Source organism: Lipophrys pholis, assembly GCF_963383615.2.
Source record: "Lipophrys pholis genome assembly, chromosome: 1".
In the NCBI taxonomy this organism is placed as follows: domain Eukaryota; kingdom Metazoa; phylum Chordata; class Actinopteri; order Blenniiformes; family Blenniidae; genus Lipophrys; species Lipophrys pholis.
In genome coordinates this window covers 5,908,176-5,931,720 of record NC_137635.1, presented here as the reverse complement: position 1 = coordinate 5,931,720, position 23,545 = coordinate 5,908,176, and the positions used below count along the sequence as shown (strand labels likewise).

General features: G+C 41.0%; 1 protein-coding gene across 1 annotated transcript in view; it reads left to right on the top strand.

The window, feature by feature from the left end:
• The first annotated feature begins 5,324 nt into the window (after window positions 1-5,324).
• The window catches only part of LOC308110891 (rho-related GTP-binding protein RhoN-like), a 47,339-nt gene continuing 29,118 nt past the window's right edge, over window positions 5,325-23,545 (top strand). Inside the window, exons 1-2 of the mRNA XM_080465511.1 lie at window positions 5,325-5,687; window positions 7,227-7,314. Of these exons, the coding sequence (XP_080321637.1) occupies window positions 5,580-5,687; window positions 7,227-7,314 (196 nt within the window). The 5' untranslated portion in view covers window positions 5,325-5,579. The remainder of the gene's footprint in view (window positions 5,688-7,226; window positions 7,315-23,545) is intronic.

Below are 23,545 nucleotides of genomic sequence, written 5' to 3'. Positions count from 1 at the left end.
GCGACACTCACCTTCCCGTAGAGGGTCGTGCAGCTGGCGTCACTCCTCTGTTCTTGCATGGGCGCTATAAAGCTCCACCGGTCCATCTGGGGCTGGTAGCACTCTGCAGAGTTGAGACTTCTGACGCTATCAGAGCCTCCCAGGGCATAGATGGACCCGTTCAGCACAGTCACGCTGACGTAGCAGCGGTACAAAAGCATGGGCATCACCTCTTGCCAGATGTGCATGACAAGGTTAAACCTGTGCACACTTTTTAAATGCTCTGATCTGTTGAGGCCACCAATGTAGTAAATCCATCCATCCAGGAAGACGGTGCCGTGGTAAGCACTGCGAGGCGGTTCCTCGCTGGGCGACTCGCTGAGCGACTCGCTGGGCGACTCGCTGGGCGACTCGCTGGGCGACACGCTGACCCAACGGTTGATCCGGACGTCGTAAGCCTCGACGGCATTGGTTTGGTTGTCTCCGCTCCAGCCTCCAATGGCAAACAGAATGGCGTTGGGAAGGCGTGGGCGGCAAACAGGGTTGCGTAAGCCAATGTTACTACTGGCAGCACTGAGGCAAGCACTGAGAAAGCAGGCATCTATGACCATGCGCTGGCACAGAGAGCTTTCCCACACCAGGTCATTGGACATGATATTGAGGCTGATGTACTCCTCACTCATCAGGGACAGTCGTATCTAAACAGCAATGAAATGGGCACATTTTATCAGTATCATTTTATGGACCATGTCACTTGTGGTCAGTTATTTTCTACTTGATTTTGATGTTTTAGGAAAGCCTCTTGAAACTCAATTTCTGATCATGTACCAACTCACACTTATGAAGGAAAACACCATCGCCTGAGTGCTCAGGATGAGTGTGAGTCACACAGATTGTTGTACCTTTGTCATCAGGGTCGGGAGGTGTCCTTTGCGCTGTTCCGGCATGTGAGCGATCCACCTCATCATGCCCTCATACGCAATGTTTTCAGACCTCACATTGAGTTCATCTCTGCAGAGGATATCAGCGAGATCCTGGACGGTGACCTGCAGCAACTCCTCACCATCAGCAACTTCCTCAAAGTGATCCAGGATGTAACGAGAGACTTCAAGATGCACTTCAGGGGAATTGCAGATTCTTGTCAACTGCCAAATGCCGATGCAATTCTCTGGGCGGATGTGCTCATACAGGAAGTGGCTGCAGGTTTGTACAATGTCCATTATGCTGTACTGGTTGGCGGCGATCATGAGGTCCTGCACATTGTTCACTGTCACATGGAAAGAGCCTGTGTATGCAAACTCAATGATGAGCTTCATGGTCGCAGGACTTATGTCGGTTATATCGTAAACCCTCTGGTTTGGGCTTGACCTCGAAAGGAAAAGAGCTCTGGGGAAACGGCAGAGAAATAGAGAAAGAAAACATTTGTGAGAAGGTTGAAAACATTTAAACTCTTAAGTTGAAACTGAGTACAACCACAATATACAACACATGAGTTGACAAGGTTTAAAAATGTTCTTGTTTTTTAGGGGGAAATGTTTTTACGCGAAGGTTATGTTTGTTTATTTGTTTATATATTTAGTTGTTTAGTTAATTATCTATTTATTTATTTATTACCTTTCCTGATAAAAGCTGGCAGAGAAGGCTATGTTTTCTTCTGCGTATATCTATTTTTTTCTATTTATTTATTTATTGGTTTGTATGCATGTATTAAATATGTAAGTATTTTACCAACTTTTCACACAAACTATTCACCCAAATTGCTGCGACGGTTCAGAGATGATTTGCCATCATCCATGGACCAATCCATTAGATCTCCTTTGAGCTCCATGAGGTGCCTCTCTCATCCACTTTGAATGGGACATTTGTTCGCAGTCGTTTTGGGATTTATTCGGAAATGGTAAGTCGTTAACGTCCTAAAATCCAATCGATTGGTCCTTGGATGATGAAAAATCATCCCTGAAGAGTTCATGCAGTTCGGGTGAGGCGTTTTTGCAGAAAGTTGGTAAAATACATAAATACATACAAACCAATAAAAATACACGCAGAAGAAAACATAACCTTCTTGGTCAACTTTCTTTGGTAAAGGTAACAACTAGGGATGTCCCGATCACACTTTTTTGCCCCCGATACCAATCCGATTTTTCAGAATTGAGTATCGGCCGATACCGATACTTTCCCGATCCAATACTCACATTGCTATTGCAAATATACTCAATAGGCTATTTTTGGAGAAACTAAGATGTCTGAAGCTAAAAGCACTATTGGCAGAAGCTTTGTTTAGCTAGAAATTATTGTAAAACTCATTTATTGAATCAAAATTCTTCGACGAAAAAGCGATCTTTTTACTCCCTGGCCTCCCACAAAACTTCCATCCACACCTCACTATGAACGCGGCTCAACACGAGGCTGCAGGGCATGTAGTACACATGCCAGGCCTTTAGGGGCGCGGTGACTCACCAAACACAACAAAAATGCAGAAGAAGACAGACCACATTGAAATTTAGACATAGACTTCTGCACATAAACACATAAACCACTATATATAACTCTAGTTTTATAGGTCTATGGCCCCGCTCCGCCTGCTTCTAGCTTCTGCAGCTCGACCGGAGCTTCTAGTCCCTGATTGTTGTGGTTATTGTGTGACGTTGCGGACCGCCTTCTTATTTTTTTTTTTTTAGATCGGCGAGGTGATCGGCTGGATTTGCCGAGCCCCGATCACTCACAAATCACTAATATCGGGACATCCCTAGTAACAACCATGACAAACGGTGGAAGGAGTGGTGTGGTGGATGAAATAACCTTGTTATCAATTGGTTTCCATGGTGACAAATGTGGCATGCGCTCTACCGAGTACCTGTTCTAGTTTATATACAAGTAAACTAATCAAATATCTGCTTCTGGCAAAGCAAATAGTCAAAAAGAAACATCACTTTTCATCTCTGCTTAAAACATAATGTGGAAGTTTCACGCTACACCCAGAAAGTCACATTAATTTACAAGTGCGTTTCTGTTTATGATTTTTTTTTAAGTGAATATCAGCTTTTGGATCACAAACCAGTTTTTATCATGAAGTGCTCAGTAGTTTAACATATTCTAAATATTATACCAGTTGAAACTGAGAACTATCAAGGAAAAACCGTTTTTCTCCACTTCGTCTTACCTGAAGTACGAACAGTTCGACATAATGACCTTGTGGACATTAAGTTCAACACCTTGCACTTTGAGGACGGCGTCACAAAGAGTTCCATCTGAGCAGAATCTATAAACCGAGCTCCTGTTGAATGAGGGCTTCCCTTTGTCCGTCATGTTGGCTTTTGAACGTGTCGGATTGTTTTTCACAAATGAAGCTGGAGTGAAGGTCGACTGTAGTAGTGGTTGTCATGAAGTGATGATGTCATAAAAGGGGGGGGGGGGGGGGGTCATCACTATTTAGAACAATAAGCCCCTGAAATTCTGTGTGACATGAAAGTGATTGGTGTATGTGAGAGGAATATACAAGTTAGTATCCAAACTACTTAACATTTTAAATGACATTTCATTTATTTCAATAATGTTTACAGATAGAAACAAAACTATTCCACGTGAGCAATGGAAATATACAACTGCTGTCTCATGGATGTAAAGAAACATGACAAATCAAAACTGTAATGGATATAATAACTGTATAGAAAATATAACTGTAATGTATAGAAACAATAAAAAGGAAAAGAAACATCAGATATCAATACAGCTTTAAAAATATCAATATTGATGGCAACATTTAATTAGTAAAACGAACGTAAAGCACTGTTGCTACAATATAACTGAATTTAAAATACATTTTTCACGCAATTGTGCACTTTCTGACATCTCAACAGTTTAGTTCCTCACCAGCAGATGGCGCTAAATGACTTCTCATCAGTAAACATGTTGCTGCAGAGTTTTATTGTGTTAATGAAGGTGATATTCTATACTTTTTTTTTTTTTTTTAGTTTGTTTATAAATACATATATCCGTGTGTGTGTGTTTATTAATTTGGTCTACTTTTTCTAATATTATTCCCACTAGGGGCTTTGTTGTAGTAACACCTGGTACTTTTCTCGTGTATTTTCTCATATTGGCTCAGAACAGAGGGGAAGTGACTCATCAGAGACTTTCTGTAGCTGCTGAGGTTGTGCTGACTGAAACAAGGCTGCTCTGAATGGCTGTAATAAAAAGAAGAATATCTGTATTTGTAACGTTGATGCAACAACCTTCTTCTACTTCTTAATCCCTGCTGCTCTCAGGAGCTCGGAAGTAGAACAATCTTTTTTTATTAAAGGTGTGTTGAATCTATTAACCACCGCTGAGAACCTGGCAACCCGGGGCCTGAAGCTGGATTACTTTCTGGACGAAGCATTGCAGCTGGGAAAGTGATCGTATGAACATACTGAAGAGATCCATGAGGTAATCCAGAGTGAAGTTACTTTACTCTCCACCACTTGTTGGGTGGACGAGAGATATCAGACTGTTATTTATAGGTTCAAGGATATGAAGGATCATTTGAGTGGTAAGTAGTAGTTGTGTCCTTTCAAATAATATATCTTTATATATTTCTGGTAAATGTGATTTGTTTTGCATTATATTACTATTACTATAGTCTGTCATGAGATTTTACACACAGGGGAAATAGTTTGTTGTTAAGTTTTGAATTACATACAGTGACAACTAATGTACCATATAAATGTGTTTCTGTTAAACTGTGGAAACCTTAAAGAAAATAAAGAATATAAGGAAAAAAGGAAGAAAAAGAAATAAAAATAGAAAGGTTAAAAAAAGAAAGAAATTGGGAATAAGGAAGAAAATAGAAAAGAAACAAAGGGGAAAAAGAAAAAGGAAGAAAAATAAATAAAAATAAAAAAAGGAAAAAAACTCTGGAATGTTTTCAGTGATTAACTTAAATGTAGTTGCTCGTCGTTAACTTTCAAAAAACCTTTATAATGCAAAGAAATGAAGGGTTACAGACTGATGATAAGTGAAAGGGGATAGTATTAAGTATGTCGTTATTATCATGTTATTATCTTCAGATCTTTGTTTTTGTTTGTTTTTTTTTGTTTTGTTTTTTTTGTGTTGTATATGCAATGTGTTTAATTGTGACTAGAAATAATTCATTCATTTATTCAGAAAGAAAGAAACGTTCCATTCCATAAAAGTACCCATTTTGATTATTTGCCATTATTTGTCATTTTCCACTTCCACACCTGACTATGAGGTTCCAGCGGGTTTATATCTAAACCACTGCAGCCCTCCAGAAGCTCTGTGAGCCTTTATTTGTTGAGAAAGCAGAGCGGAAGGTGCGTCTCTCCCTCAGTGACGTAACTTTGCTCAGGTGCCATCAGCGCGCCTCATTCGGCCGCAGCGGCAGAAGAGCGCAGAGCAGAGCGGAGCGGCGGTGCGCAGAGTAATGTGACCGACAGCGGACTGGGCAGCTCAAGTTTTTTGCGTTCGGACTGATTTATCCTCCAGACATCCAGGAGAAACATTCCCAACACTCCGAGCGGCTCTTCGACTCTCCGCAGCCGCTGGGAGCTAAATGACAAGAGGGCAGCGGCGCAGAAGCATCCAGTGATACGCTGCGCACGATGGAGAGCAATAAGGGATTACTCCGGTGTAAGATCGTGGTGGTCGGCGACACAGAATGTGGCAAGACGGCTCTCCTTCACGTTTTTGCCAAAGACTCGTATCCCGAGGTAAGAGGAGCTTTTCATACTGATTAATACATCGATGGTGTGTTACTCCAGACTGATGCGTAAAACCAGCCTCATCCACCCGGACATTGAACTGAAACTTAATTCACTACGGAAACGTATTGATGTTACTCGGTTCGGTTTAATATGCCTTTTTAATCATCACAAAATCGTCCCAGAGCAGTTAAATATATATATATATACATAATATATATAATATATATACAGACACGCCACTGTGCGCTCTGCGCTCCAGGCGCGTCTGTTGACACTTTTTAGATCCGTAAACACGAACAGCACCGGTTTGTCCAGAACCATCAGAAGATGAGTAACACTGAATCACCGTCTGTCCACATTGTGTGTTCCTCCATAGCCAGACACGCAGGAATCTTTACAACTCTAATAGTTTTAAATCGTGCGTAAAGAGTTTATCCCATCAAAGTTCGATCTGACGGACATTTCATGACTTTTGTCGGGAAACACATGTTAGTGTGGAGATAATCCGCAAGGCAGGAGTTCATTAGAAAGGAAATAGTTGAATATTGGAACAATTAGACCTCGATTTTCAACGATTTTGTAGTTTTTCAACACGTTAGACACAATACTTACACTTGTTCCTGGGTACTTATGTAATCCAAAGCAATACTTACGTCAAAACTCAGACTCTACAAACAATGTAATTACCCGTTTTGCCCGAGATTAAAACAAATATTGATTCTAGCACATATTTATCCCTTTACTGTCACTTCTTCGAGAGGTGTTTTATATGTAATTTAAACACATAATGAGCAAGAATACTTTTCACAGCACTTCACATTTTTAATAGCAGAACGTCAGTGATTAAATACTCCAACAAGAACAGCTGAATTTATGCTGCAAAATGTTTTCAACATTAAAATATGTTATTGTTAACAGCTGTTTGGACCCACTGGCAAAATAAAAGTATAAGTTCTTCGAGTTAGACTTTTTCAATTTTGTAAAAACCTGTTTTATTGTATAAATTTGTTACTAAATTATCGTAATAGATTTTAATCAATATTTCTTCGTAACAAATAAACGATGTGAACTAAATGATGTTTTGAAGGAAAAGGCATTCCCCTGACCCCTTGGTTTTTCCCTGCTGCTGCTCCCTCGATGCTCTCTGGCGCCCCCTAGGTGAGGCCCTCCGCGTGGATCCTCTATGTTAATGGGAAGAAGAAACCCCGGCTGTGATGAGCCGGAATGTCTTTCTCGCTGACAGACTTTGCTTTTCACTTGAACTTCTTCAGCTTTTGAGGATAATGAAATCAAAGCTTGTTGACCTAAATTTCCGAATTGAGAAATAGGTCAGAGCTAAGAGCCTCATCTACTTTCCGCGCACACCCCCGGCACGGCCTGTGCCTCTTGACATTCATCATCGCACCACCAACCTCAGCTATTGGAGCTAATTATCAATCTGACTTGTTTTGCGTTACGGAAAATCACACTTAACGCGCTGCAATGTGCCAAACGCGCCTCTGAGCTTTGGGTCTGACCGAAAAGAAAACTTGTGTCTCCTCCCAGAATTACGTTGCCACGGTGTTCGAGAACTACACAGCCAGCTTCGAGATCGAGAAGCAGAGGATCGAGCTCAACATGTGGGACACTTCAGGTAACGTGGGCCTTCGTCTCGCATCGTCGGTGTGACGAGAAGTACCGCTGGATACACTTTCTACACGCCTGCTGCTGATTTAGCTTTAGAGTTTTGGGTGTAGGTGGAGCGTCAGCAGACACTTTTCAGCAGCAGGTTCAATGAGAGGGTAAACAAGTTGTCATTCAACAGTTGCCTGCGTTTCCTCCTAAAGCCTGAATACATGACGCACCATTAGAGGCTGGGATCCGGGCTGAATATGCAACATGGCGGTTTTACCCCGTTTGCTCTTCTGAGTTAACAAATGTTGATTGCGTGCTCGGAGAGCGCATGGCCTCGGGGGAGCTGCCTCAAACTTGATATGTGTGGACTGGCGTTTGTTTTTTTTTTAAAATCGCAGTACTTTCGAATTCAGTCATTTGGTATTTTTTGATGTTTATGTTAGGAGAGCTTATGGCACACCATCAGACTCCCTCGTTCTCTGGCTGTGAGTGAACTTTCTCCCTTCTTCTGCCTCCGGCCCTTTTTTCTTTGCATTTCATTCCCACTTGCATAACAACACCCAAAAAAAAAAAAAAAAAAACTTGTTCTCGCACAACTGGAGAGTGGCGTTAATGCGCAGCGTTCCACTGGCCTCCTCCCATGCAGACCAGCTCAACGGGCTGGAGATTAAAGAAGCTGCCTGTCAGTTTGCAGAAGGCGAGGCCACCCTGCTGTGTTAAAACAACGCCCTCTGAAATTACTGGCTGGTTCACACACACACACACACACACACACACACACACACACACACACACACACACACACACACACACACACACACACACACACCTTTTCGCCGGGGATTACTTCCTCAGCAGAAGATTTGAAGAGTAACTCACTCCACCTTACGGGAATCGTTTTTAAGTCTTTGTTTTGCAATTGGTCTGCTATTCTGGATTCATGATGTCATAACGCTGGAATCTCAAAGTCATAGTTGACTCAGTGTGTGAACGACTTAATAATAATAATATTAATAATAATGATAAAAATAATAATAATAATCAACTTTGTGGCAGATCTCTGAGCTTGTGTGCTGTCGTGAAAGAAAAAAAGAGGTTTTACTTATTAATAAGGAATCCTTTTTGGAGGGTATAAGGGAGGATGTATGCCAGCTTAGGGTATCTTATTTTAACAACCTGGCAAACCAAAAGCGGAATTTATAATTCGATGGGTAAAGCAGTAATTTTTATTTATTCTATGCTAAATCAAAAGCGGAAAATGGCTTAAAAGACTTAATTCATGCTTATTGGATGACTTGCCAACAACCAGATGAGAGGATTTATCCAGGCTTCAGAACTGCCACGTAAATACCAAATTGACCCCTTGGAATACAATGAAAAACATTTTTAAACATTTAAAAATAGAGAATCTAATGCATTGAAAATCATGTTAAAATAAATAATCACCTTCAGCAATGTTACAAGAGTTACATTCGATATAGCTTCAGAAAACTTAAAAGTCTTCAAGTGAATTGTTGGATAAAACTATTTGTGTTGTGACGAGGCCTGCACTAAGCCCCGCCCCCAAAACATGTCATCATCGGTCAGCATAAAGAAAAACATCACTCTTTTCTGTAGATCGACGAAACGCAAGTTTTAAACTCTGAACCGACTTTACATCCCGCAAAGTCAAACTCACACACTATATGAGAATAAGAGGAAGTCAGTTCAATGTACAGACGCAAAAGAGTAAGAGTCTTGTGGGGCCCGAGCCAAGAAAGAATTCACCTTGTAGCCTACTGTTAACCCATTACATGACATTTTCAGTCATTTTGTAATGGAGCAGCCTATGACCTGTAATTAGTGAGCTCTAATGGTCTTTGGTTCGGAGCACCGAGCGACACGATTGCATACGGAGATGATAGAAGCAATAAAATCATAATTGCCTTCGGAGACAAACCATCAGACCTGAACACGCGCTGACACAGGTTTAAACTGTCGTCAATTTGCAGCGCGTTTGACTGTGTGATAGAACCGGAGAGAACGGGAGAACGAGAGAACGAGATCAGCTGGATTTCTGCTCATTTCTGTCAAGAGGCTGACAAAACAAAATCAACTTGTTCGGCAGGTATTCAGACATGCACAAACTCGTTTTCGACAATTTATCTGTCATAATAGTTTGAATGTTTTAGCTTCAGGCAACTCTGATTATTACTCTGAAAGTTCACAGAATTCCATGCTTCAGACTGAAACAAGGACTAAAAGCCAAAAAAAAAAGGAAAATTATGGGTACGACAACAGAAGTTAGTAACGGAATTCTCAGAATTTTTACATTTTGTTGATTGTTGTGAAAAATTGTGAGTGAAAAAAGCAGTTCTGGGTACAAAAGTGTTAATTATGACGCTGGATGGACTTTGGTTAATTAACCAGCTTAATGATTTGAATGTGGCTCAGGCTTATACTGTCAATGTATATAATCTAGATCAGCGGTCCCCAGGCCGCAAAGAGAGAATAAAAAGTTTTATTTTGAAAAGATTTACAATTAAAATGGTCTCTTTGTCTGCATTGAGTTTTATTTTGGAAACGCGTCACTTCCCTCAGCGCTTAAGCCTTTTCATACTTCGTCCTGTTGGTTTGCAGAAAAATCATGTTGCCTTAAATCGAACGGTCATTTTCCGATCCACATGTTGGTAGTTTGACCTCTGCCTCTATTTGAGTCAGGCCTCGTTTACACGACAGACGCTTCAAGTGAAAAACGTTTCGTCTCAGAAAAGGTTCACGTTTACACGTCAACGTTTTGAAAAGAAACCTCGGTTTACACAGAAACGGCAGAAACACTGAAAATGATGTAGCGTTCATGTTGGGCCACTAGCGGGTGCTGTTGTTTGTTTTTGTAATGAAACCACACACGTGTATAGAATAATAAACTATAAACACGAACAATGGGAGAACATGCAGACATTCTAGTGGACAGACGACCAAGTTGGATCGTTATTCTGGGTGAATAAACGATATAACGACCAAGTCAGTAAGTAAATAAGATGCACCATGAAACAAAACACAGAAAATAAACAATTTCTGTCAAATTATTTTGTCAATAAGAAAATATCTTTACTCATTATCTGTGACTGAAGAATTTAGGCTGAAGTTAAATTTATTTAGCCTAAAACTATATAATACAAGTAAAGCTTCTACAATTAAAGGAACAAAAACAAAAATGCACTTTCTTTGCCATTGTTGCAAAAAAACTCATTTTCATTGTCCTTTAAAGGAACATGGTGAACATTCGTCTCGTCCTTCCTGAGCTAGATATTTTTTGAAAAATGGTGAGTTTAACCTGCCTTATAAAAGTTTTAAGCATATTTTTTTTAAATTATTGTCCAGGTTGTTCATTAACGAACCCCTCTTACAGATATGCATCATTCTTCTTTAACCAAATTCTGACTCCGAATATGAAACTTCATTTCAATGCTATAGATTATTTACCCAAGCTTATTTTACCTTTATATTTAGATATAAAGATGGTAGTTTTCCCTTTTTTCATACATTTTAATGGAACATTTTGTTATCTAAAGGTACATTTCTTTCTTATATCATAATTATCTTTTATAAGTGTTGGGAGAATTTATTCTCATGTAACCATTGTCACCATATTGAATGAGATATAAAGTTTTTAATGACTTAACGGGATTGGGTCACTTTTCTTATCGACTCTCTCTATGTTCAAACATCTTCTGATATAAGTTGGAGGATTATAATGATGCAACTCATAAATCACAGCTAGTGTGTTAAGGTCGACAGTATCTTGTATTTCTAAAGACTTTAATATGACAAAAATGGGATTTGTTGGAGCATTAAAATCAGTTTGATTTATGACTCTAATCGCCTCCTTTTGAAGTGAAAAACAGGACCAATGTTTGATTTATAGTTATTCCTCATATTTCCACACCATAACTCAGATATGGAGGAATGAGGGAGTTATATAATAAGTAAAGTGAATCCCAAAGTTTGCATGTTCTCGTTTTGATTTCATTCCACGGCCAATTTGAGAGTAATCAGTGATTGGATGGATTAACGTTGGATTAACAACCAGTCAAGAAGGTAGGCTGTCGTCTCCTGTAGCGAGCTGGCAGAACAGTATTCAGGGGCCAACACTCTGTTTTAGTCCCATTCAGTTGATTATATCACCTGAGCTCATCGTACCTCCAGGAGCCATCTCACATGTGATGGAGGTAATGACAGATGATCCCTGTGCAGCTCTTCATGAAGTACAGGAGAGAGACATGCGTGTTGTCCCGCAGCGTCGCCGCCAGCTACCCTGCCAGAGATACTCAGCGATATAAGTGTATTGATGCCAACATTAGCATCAGCACAAGTTCCCCGCGGTATCTACAGTACCTCTTGTGATTGCTGACTGAGCTGAGGGATTACAGTCACCGGGCGTGCCGACACGCAGGCTCTCACGAGCGCCGCTGCCGTAACGCCGCCCGCGATACCCTGGAGTTTCAAAACTTCTGCTCGTACTTCCAACGTTCCTTATGCAATCGCTTTATGTTTGATTATGTACATAATGTACTTTCGCTCGGGTGTGCGAGCTCGTGTACACAGACAGGCGCCGACATGCGTAGGGAACAGATTAGTGAATGTTTGTGAGCGTTTAGGTTGGAGGTGATGGTGTAACCAGGACGGACGGCCTGAATGGCAGCAGGTGGAGAGATGATCTGAGGTTGTGAGGAACGTTGGGCAGACTTTCTGCTGTTGGTACTTTGTCAGTAGAGACAACAAGCAGAGGAATAAAGTGCTTTTTTTTTTTTTAAAACTGCTGCCTTTAAATATAGATTCATGTCACCATTTATTTTGATAAGCAAAGTGCATATTACAAAAGCGACTGCAAATGTTTCCTTCCTTCCTCTTTAATTTAACAAGCTTCAAATTGAAGATGCAACGTTAGAAAACAAAACAACTCGGAGGGATAATTGTGGCTCCCAAACTAAAAACAATGTGAACGCATAAAGAAAAAGTCAAGCTACTGCAGCTTTTACCGCAATGTTATTGATTTTTGTTCCAGTTTGGCCAAAGGGAACATTTTGTTGTGTCAAGTGTCAAGAGCTGCGTTCTCACGTCGCTATGTTGGCAGGGCAGGAGCAAAATTAAAGAGTGGCACAGATTTCTAGTCCAACTGAATCTTCATTTTTCTTCATTTTTAAACATAGTACCATGTGTAAATGGATAAAGGCACCAAATTATTACATTTTCTTTAAAAAAATAAAAAGTGGAACACCCACGTTTTGTAATAACTGTTTGTAAATAAATGTGTAACAAGTTATTACAAAATGCAGCGTTATTACTTAATGAGTTGAAAACGTATTACCTTATTACATAGTGCAGTGTTACAGACCCCCGACACGCTTAAAAACGTTGCGTCAACGGGGCCTTAGAAATACATTTTGTTGTCGCTTTAGTTGGCAGGTGAAGTAATTTGTGCTAAAACACTAAAATGCCATGTGTTGTGATATGTTGACTTTTCTGATTTTCTGGAAGCGACTGAACATTTTTAAGGCATCTCTATGATAGAGAAGTAAAGTCACAGGTTTCGGAGCAAAACATATGATTGAAAAAAACAATAAAACACAGCCTAGAACTCAGCGGGGACAACGGCGAGGAGCATGAGATTGGGACGAGGGACGATGGACGATGGAGGGCCGACGGGGAAGCAGCCAGTTGAGTCGTCGAAGTCCCACAGACGCCGGAGTGCGAGGCAAGGTGCCAGAGCGAGCCTCCGGGCGGCCCGCTCATTGTGCAGCGACAAACAGAGGGTTTAATTAATCAGGCGCTCGCCGTGTGACCAAACACTTGCCCTCTGTCTGCTTCATTCTTCACCCCCTGCACACACACACACACACACACACACACACACACACACACACACACACACACACACACACACACACACACACACACACACACACACACACACACACACACACAGCCTCTACAACCAACCAAGTGTTCAAACTCCCCCTGTGGTTGGTCAAATAAATTCTGTTTCCCCGCTTCCTTTGCTGAACGCAGCAGGAACCGAGCAGTGAAGAACGATGTCAGCAGCCAAACACCTCCTCATCTGAACACAGCTGTCATTAATCAATACTACAGAGAGGAAAAAAACAAGGTTGTAACCCGGGTAGAAGTTTGTGCAGTGGTGAGGAATTGGCAGAGTTTTCTCGCCGTCTATTAGAAACAACAAGCAAAAAACTGTTCAACAGACTGGAACTGGGCTGGTGGAGTAAAAAAAAAAAAAGAAGTGCTTATGATGACGATCAATATGTGGTAATAGGATGTGAGTTGGTCTTATTGGATGTAACACACAAAAAAGTGATTATCATCATTTTATTTGGACATTGTGCTATTTTTTTTTTTTAAAGAACTCTTATCTTCTGGCTAAAAATAGCAGCCAAACATCAAATTAGTAAAAAAAAAAAAAAAAAAAGCTAAAATGACTAAAATGGCAAAAAGAAAATATTATAAAATGTCTCCACAAAAAAAACAGACCAATTTTCTCTTTGCCGATAATCTTGTATTGTTTTTGTGAACGTTCTTGTGTTGTGATTGTTGTTCAAAGTAACGGCAAAAAAGACAATAAACAAAAAAAAACAAAACGCCACCAAACACTCCTGCACACCCAGACTGCAGACCTCCATCCAGAAGCCTGCAGGTCTTCAATCAAACGATCCACTGCGGGAAACTTCGGCGGAGTTCAAACAGGCCGTGGATCCTGAGCAGTCATCAAAACCCAAATGTTAGATTCAGAGAGAAAAAAAAAAAAACCATCGAGCTGAGCTGTCATTTGAAATCGGCGAGGCATTGCTCATCACGATGACGCAGCAGTCGCGTTGTAAGACCTTGAAGAAGGAATAGAAATAAAAGCGGAATATAACGTCCCAATATCTGATCCCAGCTGACCTAATTTGCTGTATAACACAGTTTATGTGTCTGGGTTTGCCCTCCTCTGCACTTTCTCCTCCTCTCTTTAATTTCATCCATTCCTCCTGATATGCCCTTTTGGCTGCCGGCCGCTCACCAGCCTCCTTCTCGGTTTCCAGCGAGTCAAGGTCAGAAGTCCCACTGTATTGGGTCGCTGCCCTCTCAGCACTATTGCACTTGATTAGCCTACCTTGCGTTTTTCTTTGTCTGTATCTCTATCCGTCTTCATGCCCCCCCCCCACCACCACCACCACCACTGCTCGCTTCTCACTCAATCTTTTTCTCATTTCCTGCAGAAGTCCCGCGCTCCTTTTGTTAGAACATCCAGGCAGTGCAGACATCTCATCAGGCCCCCTGTGATCGGTCTTCATGTGCCGCGACAAAAAGAGAAATTTACCTGCAAGTGTCCGACTTGTGGTGTAACGTTGGAATGGATGGATTCATTCCTTCATTCCTTCATTCCTTCATTCCTTCATTCCTTCATTTCTTCATTCCTTCATTCCTGGCAGCAATCGCCCTCTGCGGCTGTGTGCGCCAGTCAAAACAGTTTTGACTCGAGCCCAGAGGAATTCATTGTACCCAAGCATCTGTGCCAGTCAATTATCCAGCAATTCCCCCATAAAAAGGCTTAAAAAGGTCATAAATTAGATTAATACACAGACTGCAGGGGTGACCTTTACATTCTTCGTTAATCGTCTGGTTCTAATCTTGAATTTGCCCCGAAATCACTTTTCCCTCAAATCGAATATATATATATATATATATAAGAATATATCTTCATCTTAGAATATTAAAACTTAGCATTAAATCACGATTTGTCCTGCTTCCCCTTGTGCGTACGCTGATCTTTAAAGTATTTAATGTACCGCACATTGCACAAAGGAAACAACACTGACTATACAGTCAGTCTCTTATATACAAAAAGAGTCACTAAAGTTGAATGTTTTGTGTTTTTACTGTGGCTCCTTCGTCTGATCTTTCTCATCAGCGGTAATTGTCTGACAGCTGTTTTTTTTTAAAGCCATAAATCTGCAAAAATCTCCCGCACATTACTTTCCGCTGACGCGCCGCCGGAGCTGCTCAACGTATCGGATCATTTAGAAGCTAAAGAAACGTAGGGTTTGTTTGTTTGTTTTTTTCTTTCTCGGGAGAGCAAAGCACGGCTAAAAACGAAATAGCTATTGAGCTCAAGAGAAATGCAAACGTTAGCTCGGCTCAAAATGTGAATAAGCGGCTGTTTACCATACGAGCTTGTTGTGTGCTCTTCTCCGGTTGCTGAAAACTCTATAATTGCCAAAAAAAAAGAAGAAGAAAAGCCCCCAATTTAGTTGTTTTCTGCTTCGTAACTCTCACTTTAATTGTAGTCACACAGAGGTAATTTAAGTGGTTTGTTTGTTTCCTTTGTTGCCAGTAATTTTAACTGCGAAGAAAAAGAAATTACATGTCGCCGAAGCGATGGGACGAGATATGTTGTTTTTGTGGTTTCACAAAAGTACATCCATGCCTTGGAGGTTGCGCTCGAAACACAAACAACCTCCGGGGGAAAGTTTGAGACGAGCGGTCGTGAAACAACAGGCTCAACCTGCGGAGTCACACAACTTGAACTCCGTCCTGCAGGCGTGAAACTGTGGAACCTGAATTGTCGGTGCTGCAGTCGGCGACGTGTCACGTTGGAATAAACACAAACATGATTTATGAGTCTGGTTCTTGTTTTATAAACCATTTCCCCATATTTCCACACCATAACAGATGTTGAAGAATGAGGGAGTTATATAATAACTGGAGTGAATTTCGATCTAAAACTGATCTGATTTCAAACATTATGCCAATATTTATTTATTTTTGCTAATTTTGACGTCATGATATTTAGATGCGGCTTCGACCTGAGCTTTTCATCAAAAGTAATTCTGATGATTGTTCTACGTATTCTAAGTGATTGGTTACAAAGAACTGTGCCACTTTGTCTAAAACTGTGTTTAATAGGCGATAAAGGACAGATCAGGTCTCAGTGGCAACAAGGGTTATTCTTAAACTGGAGACCCCCCACAGTTCAAAGAACAGGTAAACATAATGATGAAGACTGCTTCATGAATGTTTACTTCATGAGTTAACCAATAGAGATGGTACCAGACTGGTCCTATATTACGATTACTTCCAGTCAGCAGGATGACAGTTGATTTTCTTCCCTTTGGTCTTATCTTATTTGTTTTATTTTGTTTTTCTCAGAACTTTCACACCCTGTAATGAAGTATTATTGATTTGACCATTCGTTTATATATCAAAGCCCTAATTAATAATGTTAGAAAGCACTTGCTTACATGCACTTGTTCAATTTGTTTGCCATTAAGAGAATGGTAAACAAAGAGAAACAAAGCCATACGACACTATTCTAAATCTATATGGACATAAACTAGATATATGAAAAATACATCAAATAGAAATAACACTATGTAAAAGTACATTGTACAGGATTTATTTTCTAAAACAATTTGGTTTAAATCTCATCCGTGGACCTACAATCTATTGCCCCTCTTCCCTCTTGGGGTCCCTGTTGAATCTGCCCTTCCCTGGTCGGGAGAGTCTGCAGCAGAGATCGCCTCAACGTCCATCATTGATTCATGAGCGGCTTTCATGACCCCGATTACAAACTGGCTCCTTGAAAGCAGCACCCAGATGTGAGCCAACATCTGTGGCAGCGAGCGGCACTGGATCCATGACAGAGGAAGTTGAGAGGTGTGTGGAAGAGGCTCTTTGGACAGACTCGAGAGATAGTGTGTGTGTGTGTGTGTGTGTGTGTGTGTGTGTGTGTGTGTGTGTGTGTGTGTGTGTGTGTGTGTGTGTGTGTGTGTGTGTGTGTGTGTGTGTGTGTGTGTAGATCTGGGTTTTTAGTCCAAGTGCTGCAGGTTTGTTCCACTAAACATGTGCCGGAGTGCGTATGTTTGTGTTTCAGCATGAGCATGAGTAAGTGCCCTGAGAGATTACACCAGTGGGAAAAGTATAAATAGAGACAGTGAGGGGATGGCGGGATGTGGAGTGGAGTGCTCAGTTTTAAGTGCTCAGACTCATGTATGGCGAGGAAAGGGGTGGGGGGGTGGGGGTAAAAGCACGCCGAGTGAGGGCCAAATGAAAGTCAGCGGGTTTTCTACGATGCTCAAGTCAAACCTGGTCTGATTCTCTTCTGCTCACGCAGCCCCATTAGAAGACCGAGAGTACATATTGAAAATCAATGGCCTAGATGCGTCTCCGCTCGCTCTCCCGGGAGGGAGGAGGGTGGGGGGGGTGCCTTGCTCGCTCGCTCGCTCGCTCGGCCTCCCCACTCCCGGTGTAACTGAGCCGTCTGCCTCCCAGAGTCTGGATGAACATGGTCTTCAAGTCCAAACCGGCTGAGACGTTTAGCTCTTTAACATCTTGTTGCTTTACCTTGAACCACGAAATTCAACATCCAAGCACATGTAGACTGTTTGATACGAACAGCATGTGTAGTTTAGTATTTTTAGTATTAGGATTACAGCATTTACCACTTTTTACTTTACTTTGAAATGAAAACAAAAAATGTATATATCTTACGTTGCAGTATCTGTTTTGTACTGACGATGTTATTGGATGGACATTTCAATGTGACAAGATTTAGCAAAAGACGGGAAGTTTGAGAAAATAAAAAGTGTTTACAAACAGAATAATGAACTTTCTGCAACATTTTCACGAACTCATATAATTTACTGGGGCGGCCATCTTGCTGCTCGCGGCCACATGGAAGCTTGTGAGTTGCCCTCGGGGCCGGGCTGTAGAAATAATGATCAGCACAAAACAAATGATTTTCAACTCTAAACTATGAAGAGAGTTTGTAACAAGTAGGGCTCCATATTAATACTAATAATAATGAAGCGTTTCTGAAACAGGAAGTCAAAAACTATGCGATTTTACTTAAAAAGTTGTGTCGTTTTGTCTCGCTAATCACAATCAGTGGCTCCTAAAGTTGTAGAAAAAGTAGTTTTTTTCTCTTAAAAAAACCAGAATGACTAAACAAAACAAAAAAATCTCTCCAGCGATGACAGGCTCCCTTGCGAACACTGAAATGGCTCGGTTGTGTCATTATGTGAGTGTAAAAAGTAATGAAACTTTGCTGTGCGCTCGGTTTGGACACACAGACACATAAAGAGGCCACTCATGGCCGATCCATCCACTTAAGGTCCTCTTATCTATAATGCAAGATGACCAGTGGTTTCAACCCCCAGCACCTTCTCCATTACCCCGAGGAGGGCAGCTGGTGGATAGTAGTGACCCTCTTTCTGCTGCACTTTAATATCTCTCTCCTCTCACTGTACCCACACCGATACTGATGTATGTTTACATTTAGTTTCGTTAAATCCCTTAAATAAATTGCACTCTTGAGTTATTGGTCCCAAACACAGTTCAGATGAGTTCAAACAACATAATAATACAAAATTTGTTCAAGACTTTTTTTTTAAATCAGTGTTTTCAACAACACTCTCATCCAAACTTGCTTTTTCAGCTGCCTCGGCACTTTACAGGGATAATTGAAGGGTCTTAAATCCAGCTTCTCCTTGATTTTCCTCCATTTGAATATTGGATCATAGGAGCTGCATTCAGAATCTGCTGTGTCTGTGTGAGCTGGACTGGCTCCGCCCACACATGCCCATCTTTGGAGGAGGAGGAAGTACTTCCTCTCGTGGTGCCATGTGCCAGAGCAGAGCTGCCAAATTGTGGGAGGAGTCAAAGGGAGGGCTGACCTTGATAGGGATTGGCTAAACCCCTGATGACACTATATAGGGTTGGATTTCTGATTGGCTGGTTGGAGCAACACACTTTTAAAACCTAAAACAAGCCAGGGAGAGAGAGGACAGACTGTCTTCACTTCTGAGGCGTCGTTCCAGGTATGGGGACGATTAGTACTGTTGGAAGTAGAAAATAAATTTTGCTGAATATGACCCTTTAAGTGTCGAACTCTAACTATCGCACGTTAGAGTCTAATAAATATCTGAGCCTTGATCCAACCACAGTATTATATATATATTGGACCAGACAAAGAGGAAAACAAGACCCTGATATCAGTGTTGACATGTTTACTCTGACAAACGGGAGGGAATCGAACCGCCAGCCTTGAGATTAGAGGATGAGCCGCTCTGAACACATAAACAAGATCTCTGCAATCTGAATAGATTGAAACGAAGCAACTGCAGGCAGTTTGAGCTTCATTTCAATTTTCTTTCTTTCAGCAGATTTCCGTCTCGCTCCTCTTCTCGTAGCCGCAGGGCGTTTAGCTCTCCTGAGGTGAAGGAGCAGCAGGGCAGAGCGTTTGGTTTTCACTAAACAACCCGTACATCCGAGGGCCACACGCAGGATCGGCTGCGGCACAAAGCAACACACATGAAGTCGACGGCCTATAAACTCGCCACAGGAGCGGGGAGGTTTAATGTGACGATGCCCAGATGCCAGTCTGCTCCCTCCGTCATTAATTTTAAGGACTCCTGCGGGATTACTGCTGATTTCAGGCAAAGCTACGCTCGCTGGCACCGCTCCCCCCCCGCCCCCGCCCGCGTTCAGAAATTTAACATCACATGGAATCTTTCAGTGGGATTCAGCCGACGATACCCGGCACCCTGGAGCAAAAGGCCGGAGTCAGGAGGGAGGCAGAGCAAACTCTGGGATCGTAACCCCGAAGAGGCGCCGTTAAAAAGCAGACGTCGAACAGGGCAGATTGCGCGTGGCGTGGGAAATCAAAATATGTCCTCACTTTGTTGACAGTTTTTCTTTTGATGCGACTCGACCGCGTCACTCAGTCGCCGGCGTTCGGTTTTATTGATTAATATTCAGGCGTGACGGCGGACACCCGCTATATCAATCCAATATTTACACACATCTGAAAGTCGTTACTGTCGACATGCAAGCGAGGGGCTCGTATTCTTTAATTCCACTGTTAATGTTGGTTAAAGCTCGGACTGAATAAATCATGCGTCGCTGGTGTTAATTGATTTGTTAATTGAAGAGCTGCTCTTCGGGCAATTTAAACTCAAGACATAATGAGAAAAACCGCATCGGCATATTTTCTCGGTCTTAATTGAACAGGACACAAAATGTCACTTATCTTTAGTGTCATATATGTGAAGGTTAATGTGTTTAACAGACTGATTACCAACTAATCTCCCCGATATTTAATTATCTTCATCCTACTCTCATGCATGATACTTGTAGTTTCAGGATACGAATTCATTTTCTTTACACACATAAAAAAAAATACTAATGTACTCTTGGTACACTGGGGTATCGGGTATTATTGGGGTTGTTGCTCCTGATTGGAAAAAATACTGGGAAGAATATGTGCTTATTGATTAACGTACAATATGATTTACAACTTTCCGTTTGTTTCCAGCATTTAGTTTGAAAATTAGGCTCAGACGCTGCGTTTTATTGTGACGAGACATGTCCTCAGCTGGCTTGCCGGGATTTTTGCTTGCAGACCTACAAGACATTTTCTGATTTTCTTCTTCCATATTGCATTTCCTCATGAACTCACAATGTTTTGCACTGGAAACCCTTATCTGTCGTGGCCGTTGGGGATAATCTTAGTAAAGAATCTAAAAATAAAAGCACGTAAATGAAAGTCACAATCGCTTTGAGCAGGATCTTAGTGTCTTTAAAAATCTGTAGAATCAGCCATTGGGGTTTATGTTATGTATGATGCATCCTCCATATACATAACAACCCCCCCCCCCCACACCCCCCATTATCAGACCCAAGGCTTCATACAAAGTGCAGTTGATGACATTTGAGCCGTCCTCATGGCAACTGAGCCGACTCCATCTGTTCAAAAGTACACTTGTTTTCTCTTGCATATTAAGTATTCATGCGCCCGAAATACTCTGAAGACGTGCTCACATACCTTTTCTTAAATAACAATACACTCTTGGAAATGTACAAGCCGAGTTGCTTGGATCACATTTAAAATTATTCTTCTTAAATATGGAGTTATCTGCCATACTATAGTATATGATGTTATACTAGCCTAAACCAGACTATAGTGTATGATATAATGCTGTACTAGATGATACTATACTATGCTATATGATCCCATACTATACGATACTACACTTGACTAGACTGTACAGTGATATGTGATACTATACCATGCTGTAAATTTCTATGGTATGTTGTACTATTCGGTGCTATAGATTACTAGATCATACAGTACTAGATCATCCCATACAATGATATGCTATACCTATGGTGCTGTACTAAACTAGACAATAGTATACAATGCTATACTATACTAGACATTACTGTACTATATAATACTGTACTGTACTATACTATACTATACTATACTATACTATACTATACTATACTATACTATAATATGCTATGCTATACTATGCTATACTATACTATACTATACTGCACTGTACTCTAAGATACTATACGATATGATGCTATACTATATCACTCCATGCTATGATATACTATACCATACTATATAATACCATACGATGCTATAATCTGCTCTATGACATGATTCTATGCTATGCTATGCTATGCTATGCTATGCTATGCTATGCTATGCTATGCTAGACCAGACCAGGCGACATGTTATAAAGGTACAGAGGACAAAACTGGTTAGAAATCCATCGTTGGAAGTTCAATAAATTAGGTATTCTATTTAAGCGGTATAACAGTAGAACTACTTAATGTTGAAGTGCTGTGAAGTTTGTGTGCAGTTCAGTGTGACGCAGCGACAGAGCCACAAGCTGTCTGCTCTGCAGGGTGCCTCGCAGTATTTATTGATGTAAGCTGTGTGATTATCCACCACGGGCTGGGATGTCATCTGAATGTACGGGCTGCGCTTTTCACGTAACATGACTGGATTATTTATATATGTTTGGGTGAGTCGGCAAAAAAATATGTTAATCTACAGGATTTATTTTAAGCACTGATTCTACTCTGGATGTATTTCAGGAATTCAGACCAGGATTATAACCTATGAAGGTCTTATATTTTTAGAAGGGCATGACTAGGACAAACAGGATTTTAATATTAATGAACATTACTGTGCCGTGATGAAGGCTGGATGACAAAACTGTCATAAGAGAGGATTAATGATAATTTACTGTGCAAACGTCTCAAGGTGTGTGTGTGTTTCTTCTGAATCATGCGGCGTGCAGAATACTGAGAGATATGATGAGTCTGATTGTCTCTTATCAGCGATTCTACAGCTTTGAGCCCGACCAACCAAAGACAGGTCGGAAAGTACTGCAGTGAGTGCTTCATAATGAGTTTCACAAGTTCAGACAAAATTAAAAAAATAAATAAAATAACTACATTTTTTTCCATAATTAAGAACCCTGCCTGGTGGAGCTCATTAAAGGTTGTTCATCGAGGAAATCTGCTCATGTTCCTCTAAATCGAACATTACGTTTGAAGAGAGTTGACAGATTCTACCTGGAACAACAGAGTGAACGAACGAGTGCATGAACACCGACGATTCCTCGAGGCGTAAAACTTTGTCTGAACGCCTGCAAGGCAAGATCCAGGTCATCGTGGGTCCAAGTGGACGGGTCTGATTCTTCATGAGTAACTGGGAAGTGGAAAAAACTTCCATTTCCAGATGGTCAAACTGGGAGTTTCCCACTGGGAGGGTGGGATGTTCTAATCTATTCTATTCTATTCTATTCTTCAGTGTGCTTGGCAGCGATTTTGGTGAAAGTTATGAAATATACCTATAGTTACTTAACGATTAAGCAAGCTTAACATAGATTACGACACATTCTCTCACTGAAGTAGATTTGACGTTTGTAATTGTAAAGATTTAAAGCAACAGGTTTTAGAGAAGCGACCCGTCAGAGAGTCTCATCAGTCCTGCAAGATGGAGTTTACCCGCTGTGATAATTAGAACATTAACTGGACACCGTTTTATGCATGTTATTATCGATCTGTGATATCCTGTCCTGTCAGTGCTCCATCCACATCCATTACGTTTGGTGTTTTCACTGTTTTTTGGCTCAACGAAGCCTTGAAACGTTCTAATCTCTCAACGGTGGTTTAAACTTTTGACAATTAAGCTTCAAATTCCCTAAGAGGAAGCTGGCTGGACTCCAAAACTGAAATGAAAGTAGATTTTTTAAAACATGTTTGAGCTAATGTGTCTTGTCTGCAGATTATTAAATTGTTAAGTCATGTTTTTTTTTCTGTCTCGAGTAAAATGCTTCAATCTGCACATTGAGAGTTGGTTGATAGATTTCACTCATGGAGTAGTGTTGTCACGGTACCAACATCTT